Here is a 20985-nt window from a genome sequence, read left to right as displayed (position 1 = left end):
GTGTGTGTGTGTGTGTGTGTGTGTGTGTGTGTGTGCTGGGAGAGTAAAGAAGAAGGTGCTGATTGGAAGGCTTTCTGCATTATTGAGACTGTGTGTAGCAAACACACACTCACACACACAGATTGTGAGGAATAGTAATATCCCCAGCGCTCTCTGATTATGCTCAACTCTACATAATGCCATTTACTTCCTGCCACATTAATGCTAATCTTTTTATTGCAGTGAGGATGAGAAAAGTGCGCTAGTCGTCTAGTGCTGATGTTGTTCTCTCTCTGTGTGTGTGTGTGTGTGTGTGTGTGTGTGTGCTTATTTTGCTTGCTTTGCACACGGCATAGGTCTCATCCTTGCAACTTTAGATTAAAAGAGAGGGAGACTGATTCACTTTGTGGTTTTTAATCATCTTAAAGTATTACCATGACTGATAAGAGGACAAATAATAATGAGAACCCAAATCTGAAAATAAACAAATATAATTATCTATGGAAATTAAATTTCGGTTTGGTCCGATCAACCCTGTTTCTCCTGCCGTGTGTTAAGTGTGCAAAATAAGGCTGTGATTTAGATTGGGGTTGATTTTCGTAGGAGCTAGGTCTTGTTTTTTCCTGTTCTGTACAGATACAGACGCTTATCCTCTGTTTGTGGATAAGGGAAGACCACAAACGCTCCAGAGGGGAGTTTGGAAAGCTGCCTGTCCGCCGGTCACTGCATCTGCTGCAGTGTCCTGTAGGACAGATGATTGTCCTGTTTTGTGTAGTTAGTACATGTTTATATGTTTATACAGACCCGTGTGTGTGTGCGCGCTTTCACGTGAGTGTGTGGCTGAGGATTTTCTCTCTTATTCGTCATAAGTAGTTGAAAGGCCTCGGTGACAGACTACGCAGCGGGCCTGACAGTCCCAACAAAGAAAGGAACTCTTTATTCCTTTGTCCTTCAAAGCTGCTTGAATATTGCTGTTGGCTGGGGGGCCGGATGTCTCAATACAAGGATGTGCATTGTTTTTTCTCGGAGCAGAGACTGGAGCAGTGCATCATGGGCAGGATGCTGTTGTTTTCAGGAGCTGCATTAGTAATTCTTGATGATGTGGCACTAAAGAATTAAGCTCCCAATACAGCGCTCATTCAGACACAGGAAATGCTTTGAGTGTTTCTTTTGACTTTGACAGTGATCTTGGGATTTATTTTAGCCAGGCTTTTCAATGCATCCATCATAACAAGTCATAAAGATGAGCTCAGATGTGCTCAAGTCAATCTAGCCAGTTCAAATGTCATGTGATATTGTGGGTTCAGAAATATAGAAGAAGGGAAGCAGCACTTGTTGATTTGAGAATCTGAAACTTTTGAACTTTTGAAGAAAACACCTTCCTATTTTTAATTTCCTAAAATTTTCAACTGTTTTAAGCAACCTGATCTAATGACGAAAACATACCTGTGGGAACTTTTTTGCAAGACGCAAAATATGTACCTAAATTAGTGTTTGTTTTTTCCCCCTGAACAGATGAGTGTACATATAGTACGTTTTATGTGACGCTGGTTTTGTACGTGTCACCGCAGTTCTGACTTGAAATGTCCGTTGAGTGGTGTTATAACTCTAATGCTCAGTGATGTTTTAAAATAACGTACCATCTGCACCACACCTAAACCTACCCGATAGTATGAACAAAAGTGAATACGACGTAAAAACGCAATCGCAAGCATGCCATTTTAGCTTGTTTTTCGATCTCTTGTCTTTTAGCTCTTTCATCGTGAGTCATGTTTTCGTATCCAAGGATTCCGCATCCTACGTCCAATTCCTTGTCGGCTGAGCTACCGAGCAAGCTTGTTACGTCCGGAAAGCGTAACATATGGAGCTGTAATCATAACTGTGTACGAAAAAGATTACAAGTGCTTGCTGTTTTACTGCCTCTGTGTTTATTTCTGTTGGAAAGTGCAGTGATTGGTTATTGGTACGTATTTCGCGTCACAGGTACGTTTTTGTCATGAGATCATGTTGGTTTTAAACAAATGCTTTTGGAGCATAGGTGCTTTATGTTTGTCATAGGTGTTTTATAGGACATAAAACATAAAAATAAATCTGTTAAAATAGGGTTGCACAATATATCAGTATCATGTCAGTTATTGGACAGTATTTTTTTTTCCCGTATTTACATGCTTCTGATTCACTAGCTTGTGATTCAGTTTGATCCCTGATTTGATTAGATTCAGTATAGATAATTTTTTATATATATATCAGGTACTTACATACCAAACTTTCTCGATGAAAAAGAAAACTCTCAACTAATGCTGTAAAATATACATGAAAATCAGTCGATACTACATTACTATAATATTGAAGGTTAAAATGAACTGATTTGTATACAAACGCTTAAATTACACTGAATTAAGTTTTTTATAGTAATAAAGTTACAATTACATAAAAAAAATATTTCTACTCCAATTCGTTTTTTGAAATATAAACATTTGAATGGTGGCTGTGATAAAAACTTGACCGATTTATCCAAACATAAATGAAACATTGGAGAATAGTAAAAATGATAATGAATGCTGCAATGTTATATGCTGCATATATTTAGCAAAATGCTCCTCTCTAGAGTTCATTTTTCTAGTTGACTAAAGAGTTTATGGTCATGAATACGTTTTTTTCTGAGGTAAATGTGACGTTATGTCACATTGTTTACAAGCTGTTATATTGACGTTGTGTTTAAGAGATTGCATGAGACAGGATACGGATTTCAGTAAATACACTTTCTTTTAACATACCTTCGGATGTTCATTTATGTTTATTTTGTGCTATAACTGGTAATAAAGCGGAGGAGATGATCAGTTTACGTGTGCTTAACACACTGAGGCGCTACAGCCATCTGTCACTCCAAATTAAACAGCTCTGAAACGCCATTTATTGTTTGAATACTGTAATAAAATGGACAGAATTTGACTTCTGAGACTTTGTTTCATATCAGAAGTAACAAAGCACAAAGCTTATTGCGATTTATTAGATAGAAGTGTGGTACGATGTACCAGTCTATAACTGAAAACAGGCTAGGCTAATAGATTTCTTGGGATTTAAGAATAGATAAGATTTCTTAAAATTGAGAAATCAATATTTTTTACCCAGCCCTAGTTTTTAGTTATTTTTTCAATGGTATACAATTTATCAGCCATTCATCAATCTTGTCAATAACTAATTAAAGGCTTAAATATCAGACACAATTTTACTTTAATACTTTAAAAATGTACTACTTTAATCAAGGACAAAATAAATAATGCAAAAAAGTAAATATAAAACTAAGATACTGTAATAAACTGTGCCTAGTGTTTGAAATTCTGCTCAATTCTTGAAGCTTGGCTGTATTAAATAAATCATCCTGTTGTTCACCTTCCCACCAGAATTTTCCAGCAGATTCTTCTGGAATTTAGAGGACTGATGTAGAAAAGTCCTACCGGAGATGTTTTACTTCTTGGAACGGTTCAGAGAGTTAGAGAAAAGAAAAAAATAGAAACATTACCTTGATTCAGAGGGAAATGGGATTTCCATGTTCACATTATCTGACCCACATCTGTAGCCCTAAATGCTTGGTCTGTTCTGGGGTGGCCCGGGTCCTATCCGACTTGGCTGAGCCTTTCTTGTTGGATTGCCCTGAATCTCATGACACGTGTGGCATGCGGGGGGTTACAGAGGCCACTGGGCAGCGGTCGCGGTTCCACGGCCGAAACGCTGCCAGCTGAACAACATTGTGCGTAGGTGTGACAGCCTGACCAAACCGAGACCGGGCCGCTCGGACACAATGAACCTACTGTCCCACACTCACTGAGCCATGAATGCTCTCCAAAAGAGGCTAAGGTACAGCGGACGTCACACATATTCTAGTCATTGAATATTTTATACAAAACGATTTAGCTGTCTGCTAAACAGCAAAGATTGTCACATTTTCACCCCTCTAGTGTTTTGTGACATGTAGTTAGACCTCTCACCTCTAGACAAGCGCTGCCCAACACCCGCCTCTTTCCGATATATAACAGGATTGTGATTAGTGGGCGCTGACGGAAGGGGGCTTATTAGCTGAGAGCAAGAGGAGGTGGGGCGCTAATTGAAATGATGTCTGATGTGATAGCCTAATCTCTATGGTGACAAAATCCTTGCACACTTGCTAATTTCAATGACAGCTCTGATGTCACTCAGGCTTAGCTGACGGAAATAAATAACAAATGTCCCAGAGAATATTAGAAAGGGAGAATGTCGTCTCAACCATCGAAATCCATCTTGCGTAGCAGCCGCCCCGTACTGCGAGATGAAGTGCCGCTCAATTGTCATGGAGACCAGACACGGCACCTCGTGGCCTGAGAAGACAGCCACTGCGTGAAGATAAGGGCTTGAAATTCCTACTGCACTTTCAATTAGGGGGAATCTTGCTGATTTGACACCAGTTGTACTGTGTAATTCATGGCCCCACATTCATGGACTTCAGGGGATTGTAGTCACTCAGGTATTGAGGGCTGTGTCTCAATTCCCGCTCTGGTCCTCGGTATATTGTGAGCATGCATTTGAGTGCTGGAAAAGGCTTTGAACCACTAAACATTGAGAGACTGATGACAAATTACTTGTGACATAATGCATTTTCTTTTCATTTTTAAGCAAGACACTGTATGCATAACCACATTTTTTAGATTTTTATACGAATGTTTATTCATCTATCCACCAGTTTATTACCTGTTATAGGGAAATGACGAGAAGAATAACAGTGTGCAGTAAATGGTAAAATTGTGCTCTACAAACCAGCATGCTCATAATTAAAATAACACATTAAAACAAAATTGTAAGACACACCAATTTGCAGAATCAGTTTTGTACAGCTAAAAACAGGTGGGCATGGATGAGACCGGAAGTCTGACTGGAATTGATCAAAAGTGATATTTATAATGTTACACTGAAAAAAGTATTATGTTAAAAATGCACTAATTTTACTATTTTTTTTTTATTCAAAAGAGTGCATTGTAAGATCAGAGACTTCTTTCAAAGTATTTTAAAATGTTACTGACCCTAAACTTTTGAATGGTACACTCTTAAATATAAAGGCTCCAAAGGGATGTTTTTGCAGTAATGCCATGGAAGAACTATTATTGGTTCCCCAAAGAAGCTTTCAGTAAACGGTTATTAAAAGAACCATTTTGAAGAACATTTAAAAAATTAAGAACACTCTTTTAGTGCAACTCGAAGTGGACATTTCACATTGAATATGTCACGAAACGTACATGGCGGTATATTTTTCACGTCTTTCCCACAGGTACGTTTTCCTTATGAGATCAGGTTGAATGATGTCTCATAGCCTGGCTAGTGGACTTTAAGAATAATTAACCCAAAAATGAAAATATTTTCATAATTTATTGATAATATTCCAAACCTGTATGCCATTCTTTTTTTGGGGGGAGGAGGGGGGGTGGCTAAACACTTAGACCAGAAAACATTGAGTCATTTTACAAAATACCTTCTTTTATGTTCCGCAGAAGAAAGAAAACCATAAAGGTATGGGAACTATCGCTTTACTACAGAACTGCCCTGCTGAAAAAAAACAGCATATGCTGGTTGGGTATTTAAGTATTAAGTTTTGAAACATGGTAGCTGGTTTGAGCTGGTTTAAAGGGATAGTTCACCCAAAAATTAAAATTCTGTCATTAATTACTCACCCTCATGACGTTCCAAACCTGTAAGACCTTCAATCATCTTCGGAACACAAATTTGGATATTTTTTATATCTTTCAGCTGATTGACCCTGCATAGACAGCAACACAACTAAAATGTTCCCAGGTCCAGAAACGTAGCAAGGACATCTGTAGAATAATCCATGTGACATCAGTGGTTAACCGTAATTTTTGAACTCTTAGATTTTGTCCAAAATATCCTAATTTGTGTTCCGAAAATGGACAAAGGTCTTACTCATTGAAACGACATGAGGGTGAGTAATTATTTACAGAATTTTCATTTTTGGATGAACTAACCATTTAAGCTTGTACTTAGTTGGTTCTTAGCTGGTCATGAGCTCAGGACCAGCTTGTAACCAGCTCAGGACCAATTAAGGACCAACTTAAACCAGCTGCCATGCTTCAAAACATACTTAACCATATGCTGTTTTTTTTTTCAACAGGTTAGTCAGCGGATTAAGACACACTTTATTTTTTAATCATATACCTAAATTGAAATGGTAACTGGTCATCTATTAAACCATCTATCATCAAGTGATATTACAAAATTGGCTTCAGCTCAAAATAAGAGAATATTTTCTGGCAGGGCAGATCAGGTTCTGGAATGCTGCTCCAAAATGCTGGAGGCCTGCTGTCTCCTACCTGACTGACCTTTCTCCTGACCTCAGCACCAGCCCAAACGACAGTGTCATGGTTTGAGGACAGTTTGCCTCTCTTTGGTGACCTCTCTTACATTCCAGATTTTAGAGACTGTAGAAATAGTGAGTTTATGCCTTGCGCTCATCTGAGGACTGACTTTTCTATATCTGTAAATCGCAGGAGACAGTCCATTAGGACCTGCAGCTTTTGCCTATTTACCACATTGATTTAAATGTGGATCCCAATTTGACCCTCTGACCTGGTCACTCCCTCACGGGAGAATTGGAGAATGATGTCATGCTTTGAAATTCGTCTTTCTGGTGAATTGCGAAGACAAAAGCAAACAGGAACGGATTAGCTTAGTTTACCTATCTAACAGTCATTATTTAAATGTCTCTGGATTATCTTTTAGCTTCACGTGTTTTGCTTTTGTTTATTATTTGAAATATTGTCCAGTTTATTTGCTTAACTGTTCTTCCATAATAGTTTGTACTGCATAAATACTTAAATTGTGACATTGGACCACAAAACCATTCGTAAGTAACATGGGTAAATTTGTAGCTATAACCAACAATACACTGTATGGGTCAAAATGATCAATTTTTCTTTTATGCCATAAATGATTAGGATAATAAGTAAAGATCATGTTCCATGAAGATTTTTTGTAAATATATCAGAACGTAATTTTTATTAGTAATATGCATTGCTGAGAACTTAATTTGGACAACTTAAAAGGCGATTTTCTCAATATTTAGATTTTTTTGCACCCACAGATTTTCAAATAGCTGTATCTCCGCCAAATATTGTCCTATCCTAACAATGTATTTATTCAGCTTTCAGATGACATATAAATCTCAATTTCCGAAAATTTAACCATCGGAGACAGAAAATAACAGGGAACTGAGTTTGGCTTCAGTGATACGTTAAATAAATAACAGTTATTCCCCTCAGGATCCATAAAACGTCCATGAAACGTCCTTGCTTTTTCTAATCAATAGTACTTTAATAATTCAGGTCAGATATACTGAAAAAAAGAGGTTAAATGTTTTAAAACACTGCAAAATGTCAGTGGAGTTTAGCTTTTTGTCTCCTGTTGAAGTGAAGAAGAAGGGTTGTGTGAGGGGATTTTTTACTTTTTAGCACAAAAGCACAAGCAGAGGGAAGCCAGAAAGTTTGAGGCTAAAGGAAAGGGTCTAGACAAAGCTGTGTGTTTGTGTGTGAGGGGTACAGCGGATGGCCAAAAAACCCAATGTCTGTGTCTTTCTCAGGTCTACAGAGAGGTTCACTAAACATTCCTCGCAGGCAGGGGGAGGAAGAGGGTAAGCTTATTAACATAAGAACAGAGTCCTCGGCCAATCGGCGGCAGGGAGAGGGAATGTCAGGATTGAGAAGGAACTGGGAGGGTGTCAGGTTACCCTATGCATTCTTCCCTCCTCCTTTTGCCGGAGAGGGAGGGAGAGAAAGAGCACAGGACGGACACAGAGAGAGCGAGCACGTTCAAGAGAGAGAAGTGTCTCATTCTTGCCCTCTGACATCACGGAATTGGAGTATGTGTTAGGAGCTGCCCGGACTTTCTGCCCGACGGAGACGCGGATAGGTTTGACAAAGAGCTGGACGGTCCGAGGGATTTTTCATCGGGGGTCAAATCTCAGGCAGTTGAGTGCTGTCTGGAGTCCCAGAGACTCACACAGCGGGGCTGAAAATGAATTATCTGGTGAGTGTGTTTGCTGTTCTTATTGTTGTGTGAACGGTTTAAGTTGGTTATGCTAAATGCCCTCGGGTAATATATATATAGTGGATGGTGAAGTTTAGTCTTAGTGGACAGATGAGACACACTTGCCATGTTTTTTCTTAGTTCTTAGTTAAAACTTGTATAACTTTAAGTTGTTTATGACAGCAACAAATCAGAACAAGTTGACTAGAAGCTTAAAAGGCTTCAAAAAGAAGCAGTAATAATTGTTAACACAGAAGCCAGTGGAATATATCTGCGTAGTCTGAGGTTGTTAAAAATGGCTTTTCTCAAGGAGTTTTGAAAGCTTAGTAGAGAGTGTGAGAAAGCAGGCGTAAGGGGGAAAGAGTGGAAGGAAAAGGAGCCCTGCCGCTGTGAGCTTCTCTGCTGACTCAGGAGAAAGCTGAAAGATTAAGGTTTTATGGAAAGGAGCAGGGGAAAGAAGGAGGGAGAGAGAAAAACGAGAAGGAGAGAAGAACAGCGTGAAGTGACGGGCCCAAGCATCCGTTCCTTGCCATTGTTTGAAACTGTTGGCGCTTGTTCAGCTTGTAAGAGTTTAGAAATGACACAAAGCTTTGGTATTTGGACGTGAGAGTTGAGCTGTACTGTATTTCCGTCCGTGAGGAATTTGGACGCTGAGATTCACCCCCTGCAGAGGCTGGGATATTCCCCGGCCATAGAAATGGACCTTGAAATGGTTATTGTCAATTATTAGTGTACTAAATAACAGAATGTACATTGAAAACAAATGATGACTGGGTTTCCGTTTCAAGGCTCAAGTCTGTTGAAACCAGACGCAGTACTCTATATTGGTTCCTCCTGAGGTGATCTGTGATGAAGAAGGGGAGTTATGTACACTTGTGTGTGGGCTGTTGACTTTTTGAGATCACTCTTGAGTTGAGGTAACCAGGCTGAATCAGATGCTAAGTTAAGAATGTTGAGTCATGTTGTGTTAGGGATCTTTAAATAAGAGAAAGACCCCTTCTTAAAGGACAGCTGAGTAACCTGAGTCCATCTCCCCCCTGCATCGCCTCTCTGACTCAATCCTGACTCACCCTCTTTTCACCAGCTCTTGAGTTTAGGAGGGAGGAATTCCCCATCGCTGACCTAAACCCCCCTACACCCTCTCATGGGGGTTCTTCTGACGGAAGGGACCTGCTCCTCATCCTCATTATTCTCATAATCATGCGCACATGGATGTCAGGATCAAGCTGTGTAGAACTTGCGCTGATCTGAGAACAAATTCAAATGTGGTCCATAAGTGATTCAGGTGTTTAACCAAGGTGGGATAAGAACAAAAAAGGTCGGCAGGTGTAACCTTTAAACAATAGGAGAATGTTTTAGACTAATGTTTAAAAAATAAGTGACTGATTCCTCTAAAACTGTTGACTATACAAGTTTGGCTGTGTTTAACTCTTTAAGGGCCAGTTTCTTAAACTCACCCCCAGGTCATCCAAGATGTTCTTGTCTTTCTTTAGTTGAAAAGATATCAAGGTTTTTGAGGAAAACATTCCAGGATTTTTCTCCATAAGGTGGACTTCAATTGGAATCAGCAGGTTGAAGGTCCAAATTGCAGCTTCAAATTGCTCTACATGATCCCATCCAATGAATAAAGGGTCTTATCTATGACCTTTCCAATTTGACAATGTAATGTAAAGTCAAGCTAGTGCCAGATGACCATTTGGGGTTAAAAAGTGTATACATTTTTTTTTTTTTTTTAATAAAATGGCCATCGTTTCACTAGATAAGACACTTATTCCACGGCTTGGATCTTTAGAGGCCTTGCTTTGAAACTGCAATTTGGACCTTCAACCCGTTGATCTCCATTGAAGTCCACTATATGGAGAAAATAGTGGAATGTTTTCCTCAAAAACCTTCATTTCTGTTCAACTGAAGAAAGAAAGACATGAATATCTTGAATGGCATGGGCTGAGTAAATTACCAGGATTTTCTTTTTTTTTCTGGAAGTAAACTAACCCTTTAATAATTTGGACAAGGAAGAATTTGATGAGAAATATTTTATTCCAGTTTCCTAATCTGAGGAGTTTTGATCATTTCAGGGGTTCTCAGGAGAAAATATTTGCTCTCCCTTATAAAGAAGATCCAGTTAAAACCAACCTAAGATTGTTTGCTTGTCTCAGCTGGTTTAGGCTGGTATTATCTGGTTTAAGTTGGTTTATAAGCTAGAAAAGTGCGCAAAACCACCCTAAGGCCACCTAATTGGGACTAGCAAAGATCAGCAAATCAGTTCATGTTGGTTTAAGGCTTTATATTCCAGCTGGGTTTAACCTTATGTCTAAGAGATACAATTGAGAAATTTAAAAGAACTCATTTGTGATCATTCTTTCCTATGGGTCTTTTCACAGCCCTGTCCTTCATCTCATTGAACATGGACAACAGATATTGTTTAGCCGCCAGAGTTATAAAGTGAATATGATTCAGTGTGTCTCTTGTAACAAAGCTTGAGTAATAACCTATGGTACCTTGTTTCAAAGACTTGAAACTCTTCAAAGAGACAACATCAAGGCTTTCCAATACAATTGCAAGTGCAGATAATGAAACAATCGTCATTTTCTCAATAGCTATGTCTTACGCCGTGTGTAGTCGTGCACATTCCATCTGAGAGCGCCTCTTCCTGTCTTTGTATCTCAGACCTCCTTGAGTTTATGGCCTCGTCACTGTTATTGAACTTGCGGAATGACTGTTTGAGGTCGCAGTGACGCTTCGCGCTGGATAGGAATCATCGTGTTCCATTGAAGCCTGTCATTTTTGGATTTATTGTTTGGGATAGGCAGGATTCTGGACATGTTTGTGCAGTGATGAAGGTCCTTCGCTCAGGGTGAAAAGGAAAGAGTGTTTATAACACACGCTGCAGTCCTTACGAAAATTCCCTGCGTCCTTGTTACTCTCACGTTTATCTCTTTTTGACCGGCCAGCACTGTAAATCAAGCTGTAAAGATCAGCATTGTGTTGCCGTGAAAAAACATTGGCAGTAAACCAACACTTAGTCGTAGCCTGTAGCTACAAGAATCAGAGCTGTTTTTTTTTAAAAGGGTGTTGCAACCTCACCCTGCCAGGAAAGGAGGGGCATAGGAGGTGTCTTTGTGTGTTTTTCAGTGAACACGAGTGAAATGGATGATGAATGACCGATGTTAAGTGCACGTAGGAATGCAGTTGTGTTTGTGGGATGAGCTGTGTTTTTAGGATTTGTGATTGTGTGATGTTTGTCTGGCTGTGAATCACACACTGTGAGGGTGTTAGCAGCGGATGCACCAATCAACGGTGGTGTCTGCATGCGTGCATTAGTGTTGACTGTACCGAGGACATGAAATAAAAAAGACGTACAGTATGGAAGTGTGACGGTGTGGTCTGGTGGCTGAAGGCATGGAATGTTGGCTAATATCTGCGTTATATTGAAGCTGTGGAATGTGTTAGGAATGAAAGCATGGGCCTAGACTTGCACTGAGTGTGCTACCAACACACTTTGACATTTCTAAATGTGACATACCACAGATTTCTTAAGTAGCACAGGTATAATTGTAGCAATAGCCAAAAAAGTCAAAATTATAGATTTTTATTTTATGGCAAAATCATTAGGATATTAAGTAAAGCAATACTTTTTGACACTGAACAATTAAAAAAAAAGAGAAGATATTTGCGACTTTTATCTCACAGTTCTGCATTTTTTCACACAGTTGCAAGTTTATATTTCACAATTCTGACTGAGATATAAACTCGCAATTGTGAGTAATAATTGTGAGATATAAACAATTCTCCTAATTCTGAGAACATATCACTGTTTTTTCCACTTCAGAATTGGACTTTATAACTCGCAATTCTGAGAAAAGTCAGAATTGCAAGAAAAAAGGTATTTTTTTTTATCTCAAATTGTGACTTTTTTCTTGCCGTTGCGAGGTTACGTCTCACAATTCTGACTTTTTCTCAGAACTCTGAGATATAAACTCACAATTGCGAGTAATAAAGTCAGAATTGTGAGATATAAACAATTCTCGTAATTCTGAGAACATATCAGTTGTTTTTTTCAACCTCAGAATTGGACTTTAAAATTCAGAATTGCAAGAAAAAAGGTGACCTTTTACCTCACAACTGTAACTTTTTTTTCTCGGAATTGTGAGATATAACACGCAATTGCGACTAATAAAGTCAGAATTGTGAGAAACTCCCAATTCTGAGAACATAGTCTTTTTTTCCCTCAGAATTGGACTTTATAACTCATAATTGTACATTTCTCTCACAATTCTGAGAAAAAAAGTCAGGATTGTAAGTTTGTATCACGAAATTCTGAGAAAAAAGTCAGAATTGTGAGATAAAAAGTCACAATAACCTTTTTTTCCATAGTATATTTTATCAAATAAATGCAGAGAGATTTCTTAAAAAAAAAAAAAAAAAAAAAGTTTTTGGGTGGTAGTGTGTGTTTATATATAAAAAAAAAAATGCAATTATTATCCAACTTCAATAATTTATAATTTTCATAAGTATTATTATTAAATGTTATGATAATTTTCACAAATAATACATAAGAACAAGAACAAACTTAAAAAAAAATAATAATAATACAATAATTTGTTCCAAAAAATGCTTCACTATTCATTATATTACATCTGAGAATATACATAAATCATATTTCTCCATATTTACGTCGTAAGCTCTGACTTTATCATCTGTTATTGTCTCTTTTTCGCTTAGGTCTGAACACACACTCAAACTAACGATTAATTATGTGCCTCCCAGCCTTTGCTCTTCTCCTCCGCAGGCCTGTTGTTGGTGCTCAAGTCTGGTCTTGTCTCTTGTAAACTCACCTATATAGTGAAAATAGAGCAGGCCACTGGCCCACTGTTTGTCTCTGCCATCAACCTTCGGCTATTGTCTTCCTTTCTGTCGAGATTTCATGTCCCTTCCTGTAAATAGAGCAGGTTTGTGCCCCACTTACATTATTTCCAGCAAGCTTTAATCCCTTAAAAGAGGTATTCATCCGGTTTGTATACATGGAAGTTCTCTCAGGAGAAGTAGACTGTTTATTGTGATCTTAAAGGGATACTTCTGTCATCGTATCCTTATCCTCAAACCTGGATGAGCATGAGGGTTAATAAATGATGACAAAATCATTATTAGGTGGTCTGTTTCTTTGTAACCTTCTTTTCCGTGTGTGTGTGTCATACACGACTGACACAGCTGATAGCGGCAAACGTCCAAACACACGTCTGCTTGTCTGAGTCACATCTCACTGTCTCAGCTATGATGACTATCGCTGCTGTCTGATACAGCGTCTGCTCCTTGTGTATATGTCTGAAAATGTGTCTACAACAGCTTACCATCCTAAACTCCACCCGCCTTATAATTACTCCAGCCAACCTGCTACTTATGCAACCAGTAAGCCCCTCAAAATAACAACCTGACCGCAGAATAACACCAAAGCTTCACATATATAGATCAGAGATTTTAGAAACCTCTGGCAACACAGCTCAGAAAAAAATGTCTAGCTTTTGTTCTTGTTTGGTCAGGCTCAGGTGTCTTATTTGAACGACAAAACAGAGACAGCCTTGTTTTGTCTGCAGCGCCCATCTGTTTTTAAACCAATAAAAACTTTTGATGAGGTAGGGAACGTTTTCTCCCAGAGCTCAGGAGGTGGATATGTGATGAGAATAGACCTGAGACAGATGAGACTCTATCTTTAATTTGGTGTGAATGAAAACCAGGCCATGAGGGACAAAAGTACAGCCTGTTCGAACTGTACCTGAATGATGATTATTCACTCAAGTGAAATATGGGAAGGTTTTCAGAGTTTCAGTTAAACAATCCACGCTCAGTCAATGTTAAACCAATAACAATAACTGTTGTGGCTATATTGTGCATTTCCTAGTTTACAGAGACTGTGCTCACAAGATGATTTGTAGCTTTGGTGTGTTTTCGAGGTTTAGAGGTGTTCGTCTATCTATGTGCCCTTGAAGTGAATAAGCTCAAACACACTCACAATAACACATAAAAAACACTACCTGCCCCCACCTTGCTAACTTTACTAGTGTTTGTCCCATGGGGTCATGTAGAGGCACCAGACAAAAGCTGTTCGGCCCCACCCCCCCATAACAATACAAACACATACACTCATTGACCTGTCTGTACAGAGCGCGCTCCAGCAGCTGCCACATTACCTCCTGTTCAGTGGCTCTATCTGAATGAAGCGCTCGGCCCCTTCCTTCCTTCCCTCTCTCACAGCTCCACATCCCTCTTTCCTCTTCCCTCCATCCTGTGGAATTCTCTTTCATTCTCAATATTTCTTCCTCTTTCCATCTCTGTCACTTTTGTCCCCATAATTAAAGAGATAGTTCATCCAAAAATGAAAATTCTGTCATTCCAAACCTGTAAGACCTTTGTTCATCTTCGGAACATAAATTAAGATGTTTTTGATGAAATACCAGAGCTTTCTGACCCTGCATAGACAGCAACGCAACTGTCAAGTTCAAGGTCCAGAAAGGTAGTTAGGACTTTGACTATTTTTAACTTTAAAATAGTCTGTGTGACAGTAGTTGTTCATGAGTCCCTTGTTTGTCCTGAACAGTTAAACTGCCTGCTGTTCTTTAGAAAAAACCTTCAGGTCCAAGAAATTCTTTGGTTTTCCAGCATTTTTGTGTATTTGAACCCTTTCCAACAATGACTGTGTGACTTTGAGACCCATCTTTTCACACTGAGGACAACTGAGGGACTCACATGGAACTATTACAAAAGGTTCAAACGCTCACTGATGCTTCAGAATGGAACACAATGCATTAAGAGCCAGGGGGTGAAAACTTTTGAACAGAATGGAGATTTTTCTCATTTTACCTAAATATATGTTTTTCAATTAGTACTGCTGTTTAGAGGCTACAAAAGATACTTACATGTTCACCCAGAAGACAAAATAAATTTACCCTGAACGTCAAATTCAAAAAGTTTTCACCCCCAGCTCTTAATGCATGTTTTTTCCTTCTGGACCATCAGTGAGTGTTTGAACCTTCTGTAATAGTTGCATATGAGTCTCTCAGTTGTTCCCAGTGTGAAAAGATGGATCTCAAAATCATACAGTCATTGTTGGAAAGTGTTCAAATACACAAAAATGCTGAAAAACTAAAGAATTTGTGGGATTTTTTTTTTTGAAGAACAGCAGTTTAACTGTTCAGGACAAACAAGGCTCATGAACAACTATCACTAAACAAAAAAAAAAAAAAACACTGCTGTGGATCATTTAAGTAAGAACACAGTATTAAGAATCTAGGGAATGTAAACTTTTGAACTGGAACATTTTTATAAATTCAAATATTATTTTCTTTTGTGGACTACATGTAAACATCTTTTATGTGAAATGTCTTGTTCAGTTCAGTACTAAATAAACAATAACGTGCATTTTGTATGATCCCTCTTATTTTGGTAAAATAATTAACATTTTGCAGATTCTGAAAGGTGTATGTAAACTTTTGACCTCAACTGTATATAGTGTAGTTATTTGACAGCCCCAGTCCTCGTTCACCTTCATTATTTTAAAATGAGTAACCAGAATATTCATCAAAAATCTGTTTTAGAAAAAAAAAGTCATACGGGTGAGTAAATGATGATAGAATTGTCATGGCCTGCTAAATGCTCTCCTGCTCTTGACCCTTTTAAATGCAAATGATTGAACGTTTTGTCCTTTGGATGATGAGTTTCCTTTTCTTCTTCATTCTCTTTCTCCATCTCTTTTATCCGTTTTCTCTGTCTTTCTCTAGAGATAATACAGTTAAGCATCAGTCTCTGTCTGCTCTAGCCACGGGGAAAGTGGTTGACCTGGACATTTCCATGGTGATGATTGCCAGGGAGAAATGAAGCGAAACTCTTGCCATCCCCTCATCTTATACAAGCCTCTTTACGGTTTCTCAAACAATTCCTTGATAACAATGTTAGCCAGTAACAAACTTACAGTAGCGTGACAGTAACTCAGCCATTGTGAAGCTTTTCCAGTAACAAGATACTTTTTCCAAAAAGTAGCATTGTAGTGTGTTAAAATGTTTTGTTGTTTTTAAAGGGATAGTTCACTCTAATGTCGTTCCAAACCCATAAGACCTTTGTTTATCTTTGGAACACAAATTAGAATATTTTTGATGAAATCCGAGAGCTTTCTGACCCTGCATAGACAGCAACACAACTAACACGTTCAAAGCCCTCATGAAGTCTGGACTATTTAATTGCAGAAACAGGATTTCGTATGAAATATTGTTTTGGCTATCTACTTTTTGAAAACTTTAGTTTGACTGTAGCTTAACTGCTTTTAGTGATAAATAGCTCTAAGTATTTTCAAAGCAGCTTCCCATTACTGCTTGATAAATGCAGATGTGCGCTAGAAAACACCCTTGAGGAACCAACTCATTTTCTGTCTTTGTTTAATGCACAGTGTTTTACTGTTTTACATTATAATTGTACGAGATGCAAGGTGTGATTTATCCTAGGCTGTGAAGATGCTAATAGATCCATTGGTCAATAGTCAAATATTCCCAACTCTGTTATTTTCCTTCATTTATCCTCCTGCTGTTGTCTTAATGCTGATGTGCTTGTGTTCTCCTGTGTACATTCCCAACAAATGAGAAAACACTCACTGTCACCGAATCATCGACTCGCCCTTTACATATAAACCCCTGTGAATCACTCCCTGAACGTCCTGCGTCCTGATCGACAGAGCAGGAGAGACTGAATTGTGGGAGTGAGGCAGAAAGAGACAGACAGAGAGGCTTGGCATACTTTCTGTAATGGAGGCAAAGTTCAACAGCTCGTGATGTCATCAGTCCTCCAGAGGCTTTTTGCTTGGCAGGAAAATATTCTTGTGAAAAAAAGAGCTCAGAAAGCACACAGCACTCCTTTTCTACTGCAATTTGCTTCCGCTTTTCAAAGGCGGAGAAAGCAAGTGAGATAAGACAGCGGAATAAAGACAAAGACATCAAGTCACAGGAAATTCTTTTCGGAGAGCTTCTATCCAGTTGCTGCAACAACAATGTCAATCATCTAATTAATGTATTCGTTATTGTCAGCCTAATCTGGAAGGATGTAAATCTATCTCTGAAGGAAGAACTGATTCAAACCTCAGCAGGTTTGTTAGTACATATTTAGAGAGTCAGAACTAGGGGTGGGCGGTTTGATCAAATGAATTTATTTATAATATTTATAATACATTTTATGATATGTGACCCTGGACCACAAAAGCAGTCATAAGGGTCAGACTGAGATTTATGCATCATCTGAAAGCTGAATAAATAAAGCTTTCTATTGATGCCACTATTTGAAAATCTGGAATCCGATGGTGCAAAAAATCTTAATATTGACAAAATCGCCTTTAAAGTTGTCCAAATGAAGTTCTTAGCAATGCATATTACTAATCAAATTTATGTTTTGATATATTTACGGTAGAAAATTTACAAAATATCTTCATGGAGCATGATCTTTACCTAATATCCTAATGATTTTGGGAAAAATAAAAATAAATAATTTTGACCCATACAATGTATTTTTGGCCATTGCTACAAATATACCCATGCTACTTAAGACTGGTTTGTGGTCCAGGGTCACATATATTCATTTGTGATTATTAATTTGATTACATTTTATGAAGTTCTTCCAATTTTTACACACTCTAATTAAAAAATTAAAATCTATTCTTAACTTTTTTTGAATATATCAGAACATCAGTCATCAAAGCTCTGTAAATTTTGGTCACTGACACAGATTTACTTTAAATTTGATTGCTCACAAAAAACTTTCACAGATTATGTTTTCAGGTCATTTCAAGTATTATTTTGACATAAAGTGTTTATAAGTGTGTGAGTTACTTACTTTTTAAAATTAGTCTTCCCATTAATGCCATTATATTGTTAATTCAGACTGATTCGCGAATGCGAAATGCTCACAAACATAAGAGGTGGGATATATCACATGAACTAATCTCAGTCAAACATAACCAGGCATATCTAATCATATCACAGTGGAGGCATTGCTCCTCTCACGTGACTTTCTCCCATTCATTCTCAATTACCCCCCACCAAACTCACCGCATGCTTTAGGGGGTCTGTTAAAATTCAATGGGCTCAGAGGAGGCGAGAGAGACACTGACTCTCGCTGTAACTTTACCTGTTGGTGTCTCTTTTGGACAATGTTTCTTTAGAAAAATTAGTGATTTATGCTGGTTTTACTGTTATATGTGATCCTGGACCACAAAACCAGTCATAAGTAGCATGGCTATGTTTGTAGCAATAGCCAACAATACATTGTATGGGTAAAAATTTAAGATTTTTCTTTTATGCCAAAAACCATTAGGATATTAGGTAAAGATCATGTTCCAAAAATATATTTTATACATTTTCTACCATAAATATATCAAAACTTAATTTTTGATTAGTAATATGCATTGCTAAGAACTTCATTTGGACAACTTTAAAGGCGATTTTCTCAATATTTAGATTTTTTTGCACCCTCAGATTCCAAATTTTCAAATAGTTGTATCTCAGCCAAATATCCTATCCTAACAAACCATACATCAATGGAAAGCTTATTTATTCAAATTTCAGATGATGTATAAATCTCAATTTCAATTTTCAATTGGTTTTGTGGTTCAGGGTCACAAATTTTGTAATATTGCCATTGTTTTATTTTCGTTTCTATGATTTTTAGGCACTACCTCCTCAGAAAAAAAAAACTCCTACTGTTGCTCATAGCACTCAGCCCCAGTCAGAATGTCCCGTTCCTTTGCAAAGACTCCCAAAGAATGGCTTAAACTGCCTCTACGGAAAAAGCCCATGGAGTTAATGAGCTCTCTCAGCTGGTCTGAGTGCTTCTCATTATTTTGCCATTGTGCGTGTGAGTTTGAATGCATAGAGGGGGCTGTGGAGGTATGCGGGCATGCATTTGTGCGTGTACATACACGCATTCCTCCCTCTATACATGCATCAGAGCTCTGTGTGTGCATGCGTGTGCCAGCACTACATGGTGACATCTCAACCAGCTGCTCGCAGGCAGTAAAGCCTCTCGGACGCTATTGTGTCCAGCCTCGGTCTCCTCCGGCTTTAAGGGAGACACTACAGGGACTGTCCCTCACCCGGGCAGCACAGGCAGGGCATTCATCTGTCAGATATGCCCTCCGTGAGCCTCTCCTCTCTCTCCTCCAGCTCCGAGCACAGAGACACCATTCATCAGAGCGCTGCCGCTCTCCACACAGACCTTTAAAACACACAGGGAGGGATTCACGCAGAATCAATTGCACGTTGGTTCTGCTGTCTGCGTTGTTTCTGCACTGAGCGATGCAAACAAGGGCAAAAAATGCAGCGGTTTGTATGGCACAATTCCAGATATTGTGGGCACTGAGGAGTTTCTGTGTACAGAGGTGCATAATTAGCATTATACCACAGGGATCCTGAAGGAAGACGTAGCCGCAAGCTGTGGCTGCATCTCATTTCACGTCACCTACTATCCCAGATATTATGTTAAAAACAGAAGGACAGAGGTGCTTTGATAATGTACGGTTTTCACTGAGTATGTGTTATCAGATTTTATGTTCCAGTAGCAAAAAGTCTCACATAGTTGCATTTATTTGATCTAAAATATAGTAAAAATGGTAATATTTTCACCCTCATATCGTTCCAAACCCATAAGACCTTCATCTTTGTAACACAAATTAAAATATTTTTGATGAAATCCGAGAGCTTTCTGACCCTGCATAGACAGCAACACAACTGACACGTTCAAAGCCCAGAAAGGTAGTAAGGACATCTTTTCTGGTTAGTTTTATTGCTATTTTATCGTCAACAGTAATGAATACAACATTCAACATTCACAATACAAACTGTGTAATAAATACAAATTTGTTTCCGCCATGATACACAAATTGATGCCTCCAGTCCTAAAAGAGTTTCCCACTGGTAATCACAACTTTGTTTTGGCGTTCACGCGGAGCTCATCTCGTAAATACGATCATTCCTACATGACTCGAAGGCAGCGTGTGTCCTGACAGGGGAGGTCTGTTAGTAATCAAACACCTGCTGGCTATCTGCTGCGCTGCATCAATCACCTGTTAGCTTGAGCTCAAAACTCTCGCAAACCGCAGTGAACTCACGGTAGGAGAGCTGTAGACGGGGGTGTGAGGGGGACATGGAGCCCTCTGTGTTGGAAATTAGCCGTTCCGTACTGTTCTCCTGCACAAAGGCCCTCTACTGAATCACTCAATAGCCGAGATGTTTGTCTTGATTGAAGCTAAACTAGTCTATTATTCTCTTTTTTCCCCCTTTAGTGGTTATAGAGGGTTTCCGCGGCACACAATGAACGATTACAATCAGCCAATCAAATGCTGTGATTTTGTTGAGAGGACCATGATGGAGTGCAGTGCTGTTGGGTGACTGTGGCTTTATTCAGGTGGCATATAGAGTGGTGATACACGTGTCTATTGGCACTTTGCCAGCGCTCTTGTGCCAGAGAAAAGGGGTTGTACTGGTCCAGGGGGCCGAATTGCAAATATTTGTTTAAGTGTTAAAGACCAGCCACACTTGTGGGTGGCATTGTAAATGAGAGGACAGATGGAGTCCATGGTGTGTAAATGTGTCGGGAAGGGGTTTAGAGCAAATAGACAAAATGTAAAAAGCAATGGAGCGTTGCATTCGAGGCACAGACCCTGTTTACACATGATATTAAAGAGATAGTTGATGCAAAAATGAAAATTCTGTAATTAATTACTCACCCTCATATCTTTCCAAACCTGTGAGACCTTCAATCATCTTCGAAACACAAATTAAGATATTTCTGATGAAATCCAAGAGCTTTTTGACCCTGCATTGACAGCAACGCAACTTCCGTGTTAAAGGTCCAGAAGAGTAGTGAGGACATTGTTAAAATAGTTCATCTGACATCAATGGTTCAACCGTA

The 20985-nt window shown here is 38.7% G+C and overlaps 1 protein-coding gene across 2 annotated transcripts in view; it reads left to right on the top strand.

The window, feature by feature from the left end:
- Positions 1-20985, top strand: part of bcar1 (BCAR1 scaffold protein, Cas family member) — a 118419-nt gene that overhangs the window by 53058 nt on the left and 44376 nt on the right. Inside the window, exon 1 of one of the 2 annotated variants that reach the window (XM_073850388.1) lies at positions 7827-8046. The exons of the other annotated variant lie outside the window; for it this stretch is intronic. Within the exon in view, the coding sequence (XP_073706489.1) occupies positions 8035-8046 (12 nt within the window). The 5' untranslated portion in view covers positions 7827-8034. Of the gene's footprint in view, positions 1-7826; positions 8047-20985 lie in introns of those variants that run through there. 2 annotated transcript variants of the gene reach the window in all.

The sequence above is a fragment of the Garra rufa genome, chromosome 11 (genome assembly GCF_049309525.1).
Source record: "Garra rufa chromosome 11, GarRuf1.0, whole genome shotgun sequence".
Lineage (NCBI taxonomy): Eukaryota > Metazoa > Chordata > Actinopteri > Cypriniformes > Cyprinidae > Garra > Garra rufa.
This window is presented reverse-complemented; position numbering and strand designations above follow the sequence as displayed.